General features: G+C 30.6%; 1 protein-coding gene across 1 annotated transcript; it reads right to left on the bottom strand.

The window, feature by feature from the left end:
• Positions 1-7,255: 7,255 nt before the first annotated feature.
• On the bottom strand, positions 7,256-8,278 carry LOC131611497 (putative expansin-B2). The gene is made up of 4 exons (XM_058883500.1): positions 8,038-8,278; positions 7,831-7,943; positions 7,568-7,746; positions 7,256-7,479 (listed from the first exon to the last, which is right to left on the bottom strand). The coding sequence occupies exons 1-4, from the start codon at positions 8,219-8,221 to the stop codon at positions 7,464-7,466; spliced, it is 492 nt and encodes a 163-aa protein (XP_058739483.1). The 5' UTR covers positions 8,222-8,278; the 3' UTR covers positions 7,256-7,463.
• Positions 8,279-14,676: the final 6,398 nt, after the last annotated feature.

Here is a 14,676-nt window from a genome sequence, read left to right on the forward strand (position 1 = left end):
TATTATCTTTTGTTTTTAAATATCTTCCAGAATTACTGCATTTCGTTTACTTCTTGCCATTTACATTTCTGTATCTTTACTTTAATGTCATTTACTTTCATGTTATTTACTTTCAAAGTCTTTAACATTTCTGCAGTTTAAGATTCTTTACGTTTCAATAGTCCTTTTAATTTTCTATGTTATGTTACTTATCTTTTCGCTGAAGTCATATTTATATATAACAAAGTGATTGTCAAGACTATTTGTTCTTTAATCGAACAACGCTTATTGAAGAAGACAAATAATGAATATGGTTCGAATGAACGTTGATGACAATCTTCTTGACTATGTGTCCTAGGATCAATCTAGTCGATCCTGCGAGTAACCAAATCATATTTATTATAGTTTGGAAGACTAGCGGTTGTTTACCGGAAATCACCGTAAACAGAAACATGAAAAATTTACTAATCCATGATTATATAAATAGCATAGTATTAAATTTATTGTTATGAGCAGAAAAAGGAGAGTGAAATAGTTGAGGCTGAAGATGTAAGAGATTAATTGCTGGAGCTGACAAGGAACAGATCTGCATGTTGGAGTGATGAGATGACTGCAACATCATCTGAGAATGGTGTCATCAGTAAGGACCAACATGATCACCAGAATAATGCTGCATATCATACACACCAGTTTCATAGTTAATCTTTTGATAATTACTCTTAATTTGTCATTAATTATACATTTTTTTTATAATGTTTATTGATAAACAGTGCACATATATGAAGCAATTCATATATGTCTTGTTGTTAATTTAACTTGTTATTGTCATTTAAAAAACATTATGTTATAATCCAATTCCTTATTACAAGTTTACAATTTATTTTTTAACTTCTTTATGTTGAATTTCAATTCAAATAGAAGAAATCTATGTTCACCTTGAAGATATTCGGGACTATCGCACATAACCCAAAATTTATCTCAAAACTTAGTTAGTGTGAACTCAGTGAAAGGATGCCAGTGTTGAAAGTTGGATTGCAGGCATAATCTAGAAGTGAACCAAACTTTAAGTCTCAATGTGATTTGGGACATGTGCTGATGCGCATCGAACTGAATTTCCTCACCGCTCCTGCTCAGTCTTCTTCTTTAGGCTTTAAGCTCCACTAGTAATTGGTTTAATTCTCTAGTTATCTCTATTGTCCATGTTCTTGTTTTGAATTGGCAAAGTAAGCTTTATTTTTTTTTCATGTTGCAGGATTATGATATTGGGAAAGATCGTTGCGGGAACCAGTTAACGTACCTATTCGTATTTAGTAAAGGTACTTTGCTGTTCTTGCTTTTGCTCGTTAATTTGTTGTTCTTATCACATACGCGTTGCTTATCTTTTACTCCTATTTCAGTTGTCTCAATTCTCAAATATCCCAATTCTCAAAAGTCTTTCAAGTAGAAGAAAGATCTACTTCTGTTTCTGCTTTGGTATGTTAACTTTTTCTTAGAGACTTCAAATTGTTCTTAGATCTACTTCTACAGTACTGGATTTAATGATGCTGTAGAACACTTGAGTTTTTTTCTTTCAATCTACTGATTTTTTTTGACAGAATACTTATGTTTTTTTACTTGAATTCTCTAAACTGTTTTGATTTTGAAAGGTGTCTGCATGCAATTTGTATGGACAACTTCCGGATGCAATTTGAACTTTGGTGTTTTTAAAATTAGCACTTAATGCTATTAATGTTTGAAAACCGGTGAAGGAATATCATGATGCTAACTGGGATCTACGTGAAAAGGATGTGCTAAGATTTAGACCATACAACTCCTCACATTCAGTATGATGCTCCACATTGTATAGTGAGAGACTTAGTCTGCATGTAGGCTCTTTTATGTGAAATTAAGTGCTTAGAAAGTACTATTATTATATAGTTCAATATACATTTCATATGATAATGATATTAATACTTTATACAACATGTTTATTTCTGCATCAAAATTTTGATCTGTCATTAATAACTACATCTCTAAGCAAGTTTTAAAATAGGGATGACAATTTGGTCCTTATCCTATGAGTGCCCGTAAAAAATCTCTATAAAGGATAAGGAAAAAATCTGCAAAAATAAGTACGGGTACGGACACGATTAAATACCTTATCCACGAGATGTTATGGTCTTGTTGTTTCCAGGTGTACATGTTATTACTGGGTTTATTTTTCACTAATTATCGGATTCATTTTAATACATTTATTTATATACTTTATGAATATCGGTATGCCAATTACTTATAGTTTTACATGATTTGAAATGGCAGGTCATAAAGTTGGATGCAACTCATGGAAGTGAACCTGGAAAAACAATATCACTCTACGTTTTTTATGCGTTGATTTGTATAGATCATGAGCGATATTTGATAGAATTATGTGAGAAGTATTTGAGAAGTATGCGATTTCTTATTTTGTTGATGGCTTTTCTATTGAAAAGTTCTATCTATTCATTGTAGTTACTTATGTTTTTGTTTTATATGATTGACAAGACATTATTCAATGTTCATATGCTTGGTTTTTTATATCATGAATTTCTTTTGTGAAGATGTATATTAATGTTGTTGTTTCAAATTTTATATTGAAGCTACAAATTTGTTTCAAGTTTAAACAATTTTTGTGCAAATTCTGGTAAAAATCTGGTGCAAAAATGGTGAAAATCTGGTGCATATATGCTGACTCATAATAGGCAGCGCTTTGTTTTAAGTGAAAACAATTTTTATATAGGGGGAATAGACAACGCTTTTAATGAAAAGCGCTATATAAAGTTGAGGAAAGCGCTGCCTGAAGGGGGGAATAGACAGCGCTTTTAAGAGGCTTTTTCTTAAAAATTGTTTCAGAAAAGCGCTGTCTAAAGTGGGCCGTTAGCAGCGCTTTTAATATAAAAGCGCTGTCTAAAGGGGGCCTTTAACAGCGCTTTATAGGTAAAAGTGTTGGCTAAAGGGTGCCTTTAGCAGCGCTTTCATGGTGAAAAAAAGCGCTGCCTTTACCTACGACAGCGGGGGAATAGACAGCGCTTAAAGCGCTGCCTAAAGCCAAAAAAAGCGCTGTCTTTTTCCTTGTTTGGCGTAGTGCTTCTTGCTGCAAGTTTGAAGCCGCTTGGTAAAGATGGATCAAGACTCAAGATTAGTTTTGGTTTTCATGTAATTTGTGAAGAATTTTGGTGTAATTTTGTAATGAAACTTGAATGGATTCATAAATGTAATTTGAACATGGACTGAATTTTGTGATGATAATTGAATGAATGTTTGACTTTTGGACATATAGCATTTTTAATCAAAACAACTTTGTACACCTTTGCTTCTTTTTCGTGTAAGACCTTGAATGATTATGAATGACTTAGATTATGAAACTTGTGTATCAAAACATATGATTGAATCTTTCATCCATAGCAAGCTGGAATTAATTCTTGACAACTCATTTACCTAAGAACTTGGATCCAATCAATTAATCTTGAACATCAATTTGAACTCGGAATTCTTTGAATCTTCCACATCTGAATCATCTTATCTTGCACCCATCGTAATCTATGTCTTCAAACTCAAGCAACGAGCATAGGTGATATCCCCATAGATGTGCACAAGCATAAGAATAAACAACTTGATTCATGACCCCAAAGGACACCTTGAAACATAGTCCTTACTTTGTAACTCCAAAGGAAACTCTTTAATATTTTTCTTGATATTCGGACGACGAAATAAACGTCCTCCATAACTTATAGCACAAATAAGAGGACAAATTTTGGGGTGGAACACTATGGCGGCGGTAAATAAGTTGTGTTGCAGCGGTGAATAGGTTTTACAATGAGGAGAATTAGTAATGAAGTGACGAAGAATAGGGGAGTTGAAGAAGCAGAAAGTGAAGTAGGGCAATGATGAAGTGATCAAGAATAGAGAAGTCCAAGAAGAATAACGTGAAATAGAATGAGAAACAAAACTAAAATTTATAGGGAAAATATTCTTACGAAAATATTTTGAAAATAAAAATCAGATGCAAGTGATGTTATATGTTCTTACTTTTATTATATTACATCTCAATCATTCATTTAATCTATTGGTTATTTTTTGGGAATTTACTGATGAGGTACTTAATTGAACCCTCACCCTAGACTTAACCCCTATTTCATTAACTAAAAAATAATTCAAAATAAATGCTCATCAAAACTTCTTTCCTACATCTTCATTTATCTGCGAGACTAATGATCACCACCTTAATTGTTTTAACTTCTAAACATGTTCTCTTTTGTTGGCTTGGAAACAAACCCCAATTTATTATCCTTAGAGACTAATTAACCTCCTGTGCAGTATGCCAGTATCTTCAACATCGTGGCCTTCTAGAAAATTTTCATGAGATGACTTTAATGGGTAGGCCAAATACATGAAAGGAATCACATCATTCCTACATAAGATAGGTCAAATACATGAAAGGATTCACATCATTCCTACATAAGAGCAGAGCCGTCTCAAATTTTTCGAGGCCCTGTGTTGGTTAGTCATTGTTTGACCATGACCGAATAAATAGAGATCCTATTTAATCACGATTTAAATTGATAAATATTTTATGAGATTCTATTTAATTATAATTTAAACCTTGATAAATGTGAGGCCGTGTGCGGTAGCCCGCCTTACACGCCCTCAGAGACGGCCATGCATAAGAGTGTGTTTGGATGATGTAATTTGAAATTTTAAAGGAATTTAAAATTCAAAGCAAATCAAATGATTCAATTGAAATTCATTATTTTTAAATTATTTTGTTTAGATGGAGTATTATGATAATTCATTGTTAAATTTTTGGGGTCATTTTTTATAAAATTTAAAATTTTCGGAGCAAATTAAAAAATTGAAAAGTATGGACCAATTTGTAATTTTTAAAATTTGAAGGACCAAATTGTAAATTTTAAAAATTATTAAGGACTAATTTGTAATTTTTTGAAAATTTTTGGGATCAATTTTGTAAATTTGAAAAATATGTGGACCAATTTACAAAATCTGAATAAATAATAGTAACAAATACATTCTATAGGGTATAAAAGGAATTTCCAACTCTTTGTTTTCTGATGTCATTTCAAAATGATTAAATTTAAATTAGATAAAATACTCTATAAATTTCCATCATTTTAACAAGGGATAATAGCTATTTTGCCCCCTGCCATATGGGCGAGTTTTGAAAAACCCACGGCAAAAAAATTTTTTGGACTCGCAAACCCCTGTAAAAATTATGAAGATTCTCCTGTTTTTCCTCTTCAAAAAATTTAATCATCAGAATTATTGACTGACAACTTTTTTTTAATATTTTTTTAATAACGTGACAGACTTAGTTGTAATTTTTTTAATTCTTTAATTATTTTTAATGACGTGGCAAGCTTAATTGAAATTTTTTTATTTTTTGATTGTTTTTAATGACTTGACAGGCTTAATTGGAATTTTATTTATTTTAATTTTATGTAACATATTTTATTATTATTTTATTGTTTGATTGTTAAAATATCAAATATTAAAGTTAAATTTTTTGTCTCCCATAACCTAGTAATTGCAAGGGGCACCACCAACCACCATGCTATTTTGCTTTTGTTGTTTTAATTCTTGTATTAATTATATATATTATAATAATTTATGAAAACATGTTTACTAAATATTTATTTAGGTCCTTATGTTTTAATATATATTTTATTATTATTGTTAATCAATAGTAATGTTGTATTAACTAATACATTAACCGTTAATATATTTATTTAAGTCCTTATGTTATGTTTTAATATATGTTTTAGTACTATTATTAACTAATAATGTTTTATTAACTAATATATTAACGTTAATATATTACATGAATTGCATATTTACCGTTTGTTTTAATACATGAATTACATTAGTTTAAAACTACATTAGTTTTTTAAAACATAGCCTATAAAATATTGCTAAATTAATTTGGTTTAGTATTTTTTAAGTTAATTTATAAAACATAGCTTATAAAACATGACTAAATTAAATTAGTTTATGTAATTAAAAATAAACCAAATTAAAAACTAAATTAATACAAAATTAAACTAATTTAAATTAAAAATAAATTAATTGATTTTATAATAATTTAGTTTATATTAATTTAGTTTATATTAATTTAATTTAATTTAATTTAGTTTAGTTTAATTTATTTTATATTTTATAATTTAATTAATTATAATGTAATTTAGTTTAGTTTAATTTAATTTATATTTTATAATTTAATTAACTTTGACAATAAAATAAATATTAATTGTAACAGTATTAACTAATAATAATGTTAACTATTATGAACTAATAACCATAATATAACTATTATATTTAACTCATATATTTTATAATTTAATTAAATAATATAATAACTATTTGTTTTATAATTTAATTAACTAATATATTAAAAAAATAAATTAGTTAATAAAATATTACTATTGATTAACAATACTAGTAAAACATATATTAATACATAAGGACCTAAATAAATATTTAGTAAACAAACAAAATCAAAATAGTCATGTATTCGATACTTATGAGAGACAAAAATTTTAGCTTTAATATTTGACATTTTAACAACCAAACAATAAAATAATAATAAAACATGACACATAAAATTAAAATAAATAAAAAACAAATAAAAATTCCAACTAAGCCGGCCGCATCATTAAAAATAATTTAAAAAAATAAAAAAATCCAATTAAGCCTAAACAAAATTAAAAAATTTAAAAAAATTCAATTAAGTCTGTCACGTTATTAAAAATAATTTAAAAAATATAAAAAAAAGTTGCCACGTCAATAATTCTGATCATAAAATTTCTTGAACGGACAAAACACGAGAATCTTCATATGTTACGGGACGAATCCAAACTTTGTTTTTATAGGGAGTTTTTCAAACCTCGTCCATATAGTAGGAGGTAAAATAGCTATTATCCCTTTTAACAATTTTTTATTTTTGTATCAAAACAATAAATTTTGTACAAATCATTTTAAATTTCTTCAAAATATTAGATTACCTCATTAAAATGATTCATCCAAACACACTCTAAAACTTCCTACATATTCATATCCATAGAACAAATCTTCCAAAAAAAATTTATTTTTGAAAGGAGAGATCAAATTAAAGTTTAAACCCTTTCAAAACCGCTTTAAGAATGCAAAGATTATTCAATGTAGGTTGAATAATAAACAATATATAGACTAAATAAGTTACTATAAACTAACATAATTTTAGATTTTAATTATTTATGGTAATTAGTAAGGAATAAATTTATAATTTACTTATTAAGTTATTAACTAACATAATTTCATTATTAATTGATTACATAATACAATCCAAAATCCACTTTGGGAACTTGATTGAGGTGGATACATATCACTTTAGCTAGTAATCCAAATACACAGACATTTTACGCTTAATTAAAATTTTCGGTTGCTTTGTAAGTATGATCAGGCTTCCAATCCTCATTTTAATTGCATGCAACTCTGCAAAAGAATTCAAAAAATTAAAACTCACGTAAGTTATGAATCAAAAGAGTCATCTGTTAAAACAAAAGAGAGAGCGAGAGATTACTTTTGATATTGAACGGATATTTTTCCAGCAACACGTAGGTTGTTAGCTTGACCTGAACTTGCCAGCGAACCGAAAGCATGGCCACTCAAATCAAAATAATGACTACACTCAGGACACAAATCAGTGATAAATACTTTAACAGGATTGCCCGAGCAAGCAGAATTTCCTGTGCACTTAATCTGAAATTAGAATGAAATAAAGTTAATATGTGAATTATTAATAAAAATATTCAAAATATATTTAAATGGTTTTAATTGTTAGACCTCATAACATGAACCACAGCCTTTTCCTGAATCGTAGATGGAAGGGTTTCCAGCTGATATCATTGAGTTGTATGGAGGCCCACCAACAGCTTTTCCATATCCACAAGCACCATCTACATAATTAATTAACATATAAATCAAAATCATTTATATAATTTTTTGGTTACAAAATTATGAAAATTATTAAGAAAATTTTCTATTATATACTTTCACTTCCATCGCCTTCTGGAGCTCCATACCATGTAGCCATTGTAGATGGCCAATCTGCATCAGATGTGAAGTTGGAAGCAACACTAACAAGGTTTCTTGGTTTAAAACAAGAGGAAGGGGTCCCTAATATTGAGAGTAAACTTACAAAGATGAGAATATGATTTCCTAAAGCAAAAGCCATGATATCCTCACAACACTAAGACTATGTTTGTAAGTACTCTACGATTTGATGAATAAGCTAAGGCAGGTGAGGTATTTATAGAGATGGAGTTATATGGCTTATAAGACTATGCATCATAATTTTAACGGAACTAGTGCCTCAGGGCAATCGTTAAGCATTCTAAAAAAAGAAAATATTTTACTATTTTGAAATGTTTAACCATTGTCTTGAGGGCACAGGTTAGCAAGACCCTAATTTTAAAAGAGAAATTCAAACTATCTAGACAAAAGTAGTCAAAATGGCAATAAACTTTAAATAAAATATAAAATTTACATTATTTTTGTTAAATGGCAATAAATTTTTTGTTGAATTAAATTTGTCACATTTTTGCATATTAATTAAAATTCCTAATTAGAAAAAGTATATTTTTAGATTTGTTGAATAATTCATTGATTATTCAATGAATTTAATTTATTTTCTTTTATTAAAGATCAAAAAGAGTCACAACTTTCTCTCTTTCTATTTAATAAAATATATGTTTAATATATTTTTAATCTAAATATACCAAATTAAAATGCTTTATTTTTTTTAAAATATTTTAAAAATGTTATTTATATTTAATCTCTTTAAACATATATTTTTTTGTTTTGTACATCTTTAATAGTTTTTCTAAAAATGTTGCAAAATTTATTAATAGTAAAATTATTCACTGTAATATTTATTTTTATTTTTTATTTTATATATTAAAACTAAAACCGTACTTATTGCATTATACATTTTGCAGGGTTAAAAATAGAAAAAAAAATAGATAAATTTTAAAAATAAAAACAAAATTGAGAGATTAATTTCAAAGATCTGCAAATTTGGGAAGATAAATTAATCCGTATATTTAAGCCAATTTTTTAAAAGACTATAATGAATGCTTAAGTCTTAACCATAGAACTTTTCAAAAAAAAAAAAAGTCTTAACCATAGAAGAACTTTTTGAGTCTTTTATTTCATAATTCATAAAAAAATAAAATAAAAACAGAGAGAGAATGAATTTAGGTGTTTGGGCAAAGAAAGAAAAACAAATTAAATGTTTGAATTTCAGATAAAAGCCATTTCATTCACCATAAATTTTCAAATTCAAAAAGAGAATACTTATACAAAAAATTTTTTGGTTACAATACTTATACAATTTTAATTTAGAATTCTTTAATTGTGATTTATTACAGACAACTGACTAACCATAAATATGAAAAAAGTAAAAAAAAAAAAAAAAACGAAAAATACATATAATTTTAATAATATAAAATTGTCTTTACTCATTAAAATATATACAAAAAAGGTATTTAGGGATTGTCTGGTAAAAATAGCAATTGGAAGATAAGATAGCTAATAGCTTATAGCTTATGGCTAATATTCATGAGCCAATTTTAAGAGCTCACTTAATCGGTCACTAAAATAAATCACCCACCGATTTAGAGACCAAAATTTAGTGACCGAAATTTCGATCATTGTAGCGACCGTATTAGCCACCAAAATTTAATATTCATGAACCAGTTTTAAGAGGTCACTAAATCGGTCACGAAAAATATTTTTTATACAAATTAATTTATATATATATATTAGAGACCGGAATTTCGGTCACTAATATTTTTATTTTCTTTTTCTATTTTTAATCCTCTTTATTATTGTTCTTGTGTAAAAAACCAGATTACGATGAAGCTTGCCCTCGGAGGCGGGGGAACCTTGAATGAGAAGGTGTTTTCGTATATTTTTGGGGATTTGGAAGTAGTGAGCTGATCACTGAATTCCAAGAGGAGTGTCTTGCTTATCCCTCTGGAGGAGAGCCCCTTTTTATAGCTGCTTTGGCCTTTAATGCCTCATTTAAGAAGCACCTTTTGGCCTTCCAACATTACAAACGTTGCTCAATCATTGAATACAAGGTCCATTGATGACATTTTTACTCATCAGTTACGGCCGGCTTGGGTGTAACCGTCAGGCGTTACGCCCGAGATGTACTATGTCATCGCGTATTCTTCTGGTACGCAGCTTGCTTGAGTACCCGGCTGATTACTATCTGTGGTGTCTCGGCATTCGGCCATATCTGCCCAAATAAACTCTTGTGAGTACTCCTTCGACTTGTGAACTCGGCCAAGCTTGAAGGCTACTGTTAGGTACGTCAATGGGGTACCTTCTGGGAGCTTCAATTTGGCAGGTCGTGGCCTTTGCAAGAATTCTGATCCCGGAACAAGCCCCCCGACCCCGAGTATATGTTCTCGTCTTCGCTGGGAGGATGTACTCGGATGAAGTCCTCTGATTCTTTTATAGTCGTTTGAGGACGTGTCATTGGAGCGAAAGGTTGCGTGTCTAGCGGTTTTCTAGGCTTGTAATGATGGCTTTTTATGGGAAACGAGTATTTCTAGGGGAATTGTTCCACTTAGCCCTCGTTATTACATTTAAACCCTATAAAACCCTTCCATTCAAACGTTTCCTTCAATCATTAACGTAAAAGCAATATTGCTCCTCCTCTTCCAAGCCTTTTACAAAGCAAGTTTTTAACTCTCAAGTATTTGTTTTGCTCCTTTCTCTTCGCTCTTTATTCGTTTTTATGTGTGTAATGCTGTTGAGAGGAAAGAACTGTGGGATTCGATTTCAAGGGACATGGAGGAGAGTTTAGGGAAGGATGAGGCAGATAGAATCTGTAATACGGTGAACTGACTTTTTATCGATCGAAATGTCGCGGTTAAGCATGAGTCGCCACCGACTTTTATTTTATCCAAACAAATTCAGAAAGGCTAAAAGAAACAGAAAAAAAACCTTTTAAAGAAATCTAAGTTCTGGGGGTAATTTATACAAAGGGAAGGTGTAAGGCACCCTTTGCATCCATGGTTTTCCATGGGCTCTTAATTGCTTTGCTTGCTCGTTTTTAGAAAATGTAGATGAAAGAGGAAAAATGGACTTTAGCTTGTAAATGAGCGTAGCCAGTTTTCTGAAGAATTTTGAGAAAGAATATAGAAAATGGAGCATGGCAAGGCAATTAGGGGCAATTACCTTAAACTCAGATGATAGGTCTCTTTTTAGCCTTTCAGAATGAAAGGGTCAGTCCTTGCCATAAGAGGGCAGGAAGCCTTTCGTTTGGAGGTAGAAGGGTCATCGAATTATCATTCGCTCAAAGACTGACCCATGCCATAGAGAGGCAGGTAGTCTAAGGGGAAGGATCAGAATAGCCTTTCATAGGCAACCAGAAGATACCTCAGCCTTTTCCGTAGGCAACTTCCGAAGGTCAAGGTCATGTTAGTGTATCGAAGGCAGCATCATTAGGGACCATGACCTTTAATCGAGGCAACATGGCTGAGGTATCCTCGTATTCGAGGGACTGGCTATTCTGCACAAAATACAAGGCAACAGGCAACAGGCAACAGGCAACAGGCAACAGGCAACAGGCAACAGAGAGGGTTACCCAAAAGCGTGCGTGTGTGCACCAATCACGTGATTATATTCAATTATATTATCTTGTAAATTAGCGATTCTAAATTCAATTCATGGTTGCCACTCCCTATTTTACTAACCACGCAGATAATATAAGGCAAGAAACAGTAATATGGGGGAGGGAAATTGTAACCAGCGGATCCCTTAATAGGGTTTGACATAAGTAATAATTAAACAGAAAAGTATTAAAGTCAGGGTTTAGGGTTACCAAACATTCGTAGCTTTGGCAATCATCGAACCCTGAAAAGGCAAACAAAATAAAAATAGGGTGAGTGTATGGCTAATTCAGAGGCGAACATCTCTAACCCTAAAATAAGAAGGTCGAGACAACAAATTGAAAGGAATAAATAAATGAAAGGTACTTAGCTTTTTGCATTTGATCTGATGTGGTCGACAGTCGGGGGAAGCCTCGGAGGTAACCCTAAAAAATGGCAAAGGCAGAAAAATGAATGTAGGCAATATTCATTAAAAGACAAACCCTAATAAAAGGAAACAAAATAGAATTTTTAAAGTAAATAGGATACTTAGCTTCGTCTTTTGATCATGCGCGTAGTTGGAGTGCATTTGAAAAGTCAACCCTGAAAAAGGCACAGAAAATAAAATATTTTCAGTGTATGGAATGATCATCGTAAACCCTGATTAGGGCACAAATTAACCATGGTTAATAGAATAAATAAAACTGATTTAATTAATTATTGGTATTCTACCTAATTAATTAAAAATAAGGTTTTGATTAAATATCTTAAACCTAATATTTAATAAATATTTACAATTAATTAAACACTTATACCTAATTAAATAATAAACAATTTAAATTGATTTAAAACATTTAATCATTTTACATCAAAAAAAAAAATTAAATAATAAACAATTTATTTAATCAAAAAATTAAATAAATCCCTTATTATTTATTTTTTTATAACTTTGTGAAAAAAAAGAAAAAAATTTAGAATGATTTTCTTATTAAAAGGAAATTGAAATATATAAATCAAATATGAATAAATAATCAAAGAATAAAACTGAATTATTAAAACAAATAAAAATAAAATACAAAACTTAGCTTGTGGGATCTGGTGTGGTGGCCCTGTGAGGTTCCATAGTGCACCTGCGAGCTGGGGCCTTGGATCTGCGTTTGAAAGGATCGGAGGACTCTGATCTGGGGTCACACAATAGGTACGCGCATATGCTCCGCACCGGATCAGAATTGAATTAAGAAGAAATAATGTTAGCAAAATATTTTGGCGAAGGCAAGGATCGATCCTGCGCCTTCTCGCCTGAAACTCTTTGGGACGCCACTCTTCTCCACTTCGCCAGTTTCTTTGAGTGTTATTAATGGGCATCAATAATAATATAATAAAATGAACTTAAGAAAAATTTTGAAACAAGAAAACGCGCCCAGGATATGTCTTCTCCCTCATTCGTTTTTTTCTGCAACAGAACATACTTTTGCCTACGGTTTGCGTCCGTGGCCATAGACCTTCGACATCAAAAACCTGCAAATCGCGATCTATAGGTACCAAAAAAAAATCCAGATTGATTAAATAATATCCCCTGATCACGAAAACATGATTAATTTCAATCAATTTGGTCCCTAAACGCGTAGCCCCAAATTATGAGCTTAAAACCCTAACAATGGCACATGGTGATTCCTGCATCGAATCTCAAATCAAACTATCCAGACATGTTCTATGCGTCAATAAGAATGCAAATATGCAATTATATCATGTTCAAAACGTATGAGTGAATGGAATCGATTTTAGAAATAACTTGCAAACCGTGAGCGTGAAGATGATGATTCTGCGTGTTCCGATCAATAGAGAGGGTATGGTCGCGTCCAAAAAACTCAGAGGAATCGATTAGAGTGCTTGGTTGAGTCTGAATCGAACTGGAAATTGATCTCCTATCTCCTCTTTTGTTCACGGTTTTTTAAGCTTGCATAGAGTTCTTTTGCAGTAATTTTCGTCCAGGCCAATCCCCCTTTTTGATTTCTGTTCTCAGTATATATACAAGTGATTTTAGGTTTAAGAACTTGAATCAAATCCCTCATATTTTGGATGATTGTAATTTGGTTTTGAATAGATATTGAATCCTTCCTTTTTAGTCTTCAATCAGATTCTACTCAATCCAATCTTACATGATTCCAAAAAATCAGAAATCAATTTCCCATGATTCCAATAATTCAGAATTTTGGCTTCTAAAAAAAATCAGAATCTGACTTATAATCTAATCCAATTATTCCATAATTTTTTATGATTTTATTTAATATTTTAAATGAATAAAAAACTCAAATAAATATTAATAAATCCATAAAAAATAAAAAAAAGTGGAATTAGAGATTTCTCTTAAAGTCATGGGTTTGGACTTTATTTCTATTTGCACCTAAAAACCAAAAAGAAAATAGAATGATATGTAAATATAATAAAATGATTCACTAATTTTAATTAAAATTCAACTTAAATTTAAATTGAATTAAAAAATATAATTGTAATCCTAAAAAGGGTTAGTGAACTGAAAATATTGTTAAATCGTAAAAAACGACCAAAATACGCAAAGATGTACGTGTAATACATATTTTCGAAAAAAAATGCAAAATCAAGTTAATTTGTAGATGATATGCAAAGCACACGCTTAAAAAGAATCTGGAGGGCAAATTTTGGGGTATGACAGCTGCCCCTGTTCAATTTTCTTAAACCTGAAGATGTAGATTGGCCTGTCTGCTTGTCGGAGTCTGAAGGTAGAAGAGGATTGAACACTAGAATACCCAAGAAATTTGCCCTAGCTGAAGCAGAGACTTTTGCCGGAGACAGGCTTAAAGATGCCATCTGATATGGATAAATACGAAAGTCAAAATAAGTCGTACGTTACTCTATATCCGATCTTTAAGTATTGAGAGGCGTTTGTCGGAGATGGGCTTTAAAGATGCCATCTGATATTTGAAAAGTTGTTCGTCTAAGCAGATGTTTTCCAGACTGGATCATATGCATTGATTGTATTTGAAGG

Source organism: Vicia villosa, linkage group LG6 (genome assembly GCF_029867415.1).
Source record: "Vicia villosa cultivar HV-30 ecotype Madison, WI linkage group LG6, Vvil1.0, whole genome shotgun sequence".
In the NCBI taxonomy this organism is placed as follows: domain Eukaryota; kingdom Viridiplantae; phylum Streptophyta; class Magnoliopsida; order Fabales; family Fabaceae; genus Vicia; species Vicia villosa.

Coding starts and splice junctions, on each gene's coding strand:
- LOC131611497 (XM_058883500.1), bottom strand. CDS start 8,221: ATGGCTTTTGCTTTAGGAAATCATATTCTCATCTTTGTAAGTTTACTC. Junction 7,944..8,037: donor AGAAGGCGATGGAAGTGAAA/GTATATAATAGA, acceptor TTAATTATGTAG/ATGGTGCTTGTGGATATGGA. Junction 7,747..7,830: donor GCTGTGGTTCATGTTATGAG/GTCTAACAATTA, acceptor TTCTAATTTCAG/ATTAAGTGCACAGGAAATTC.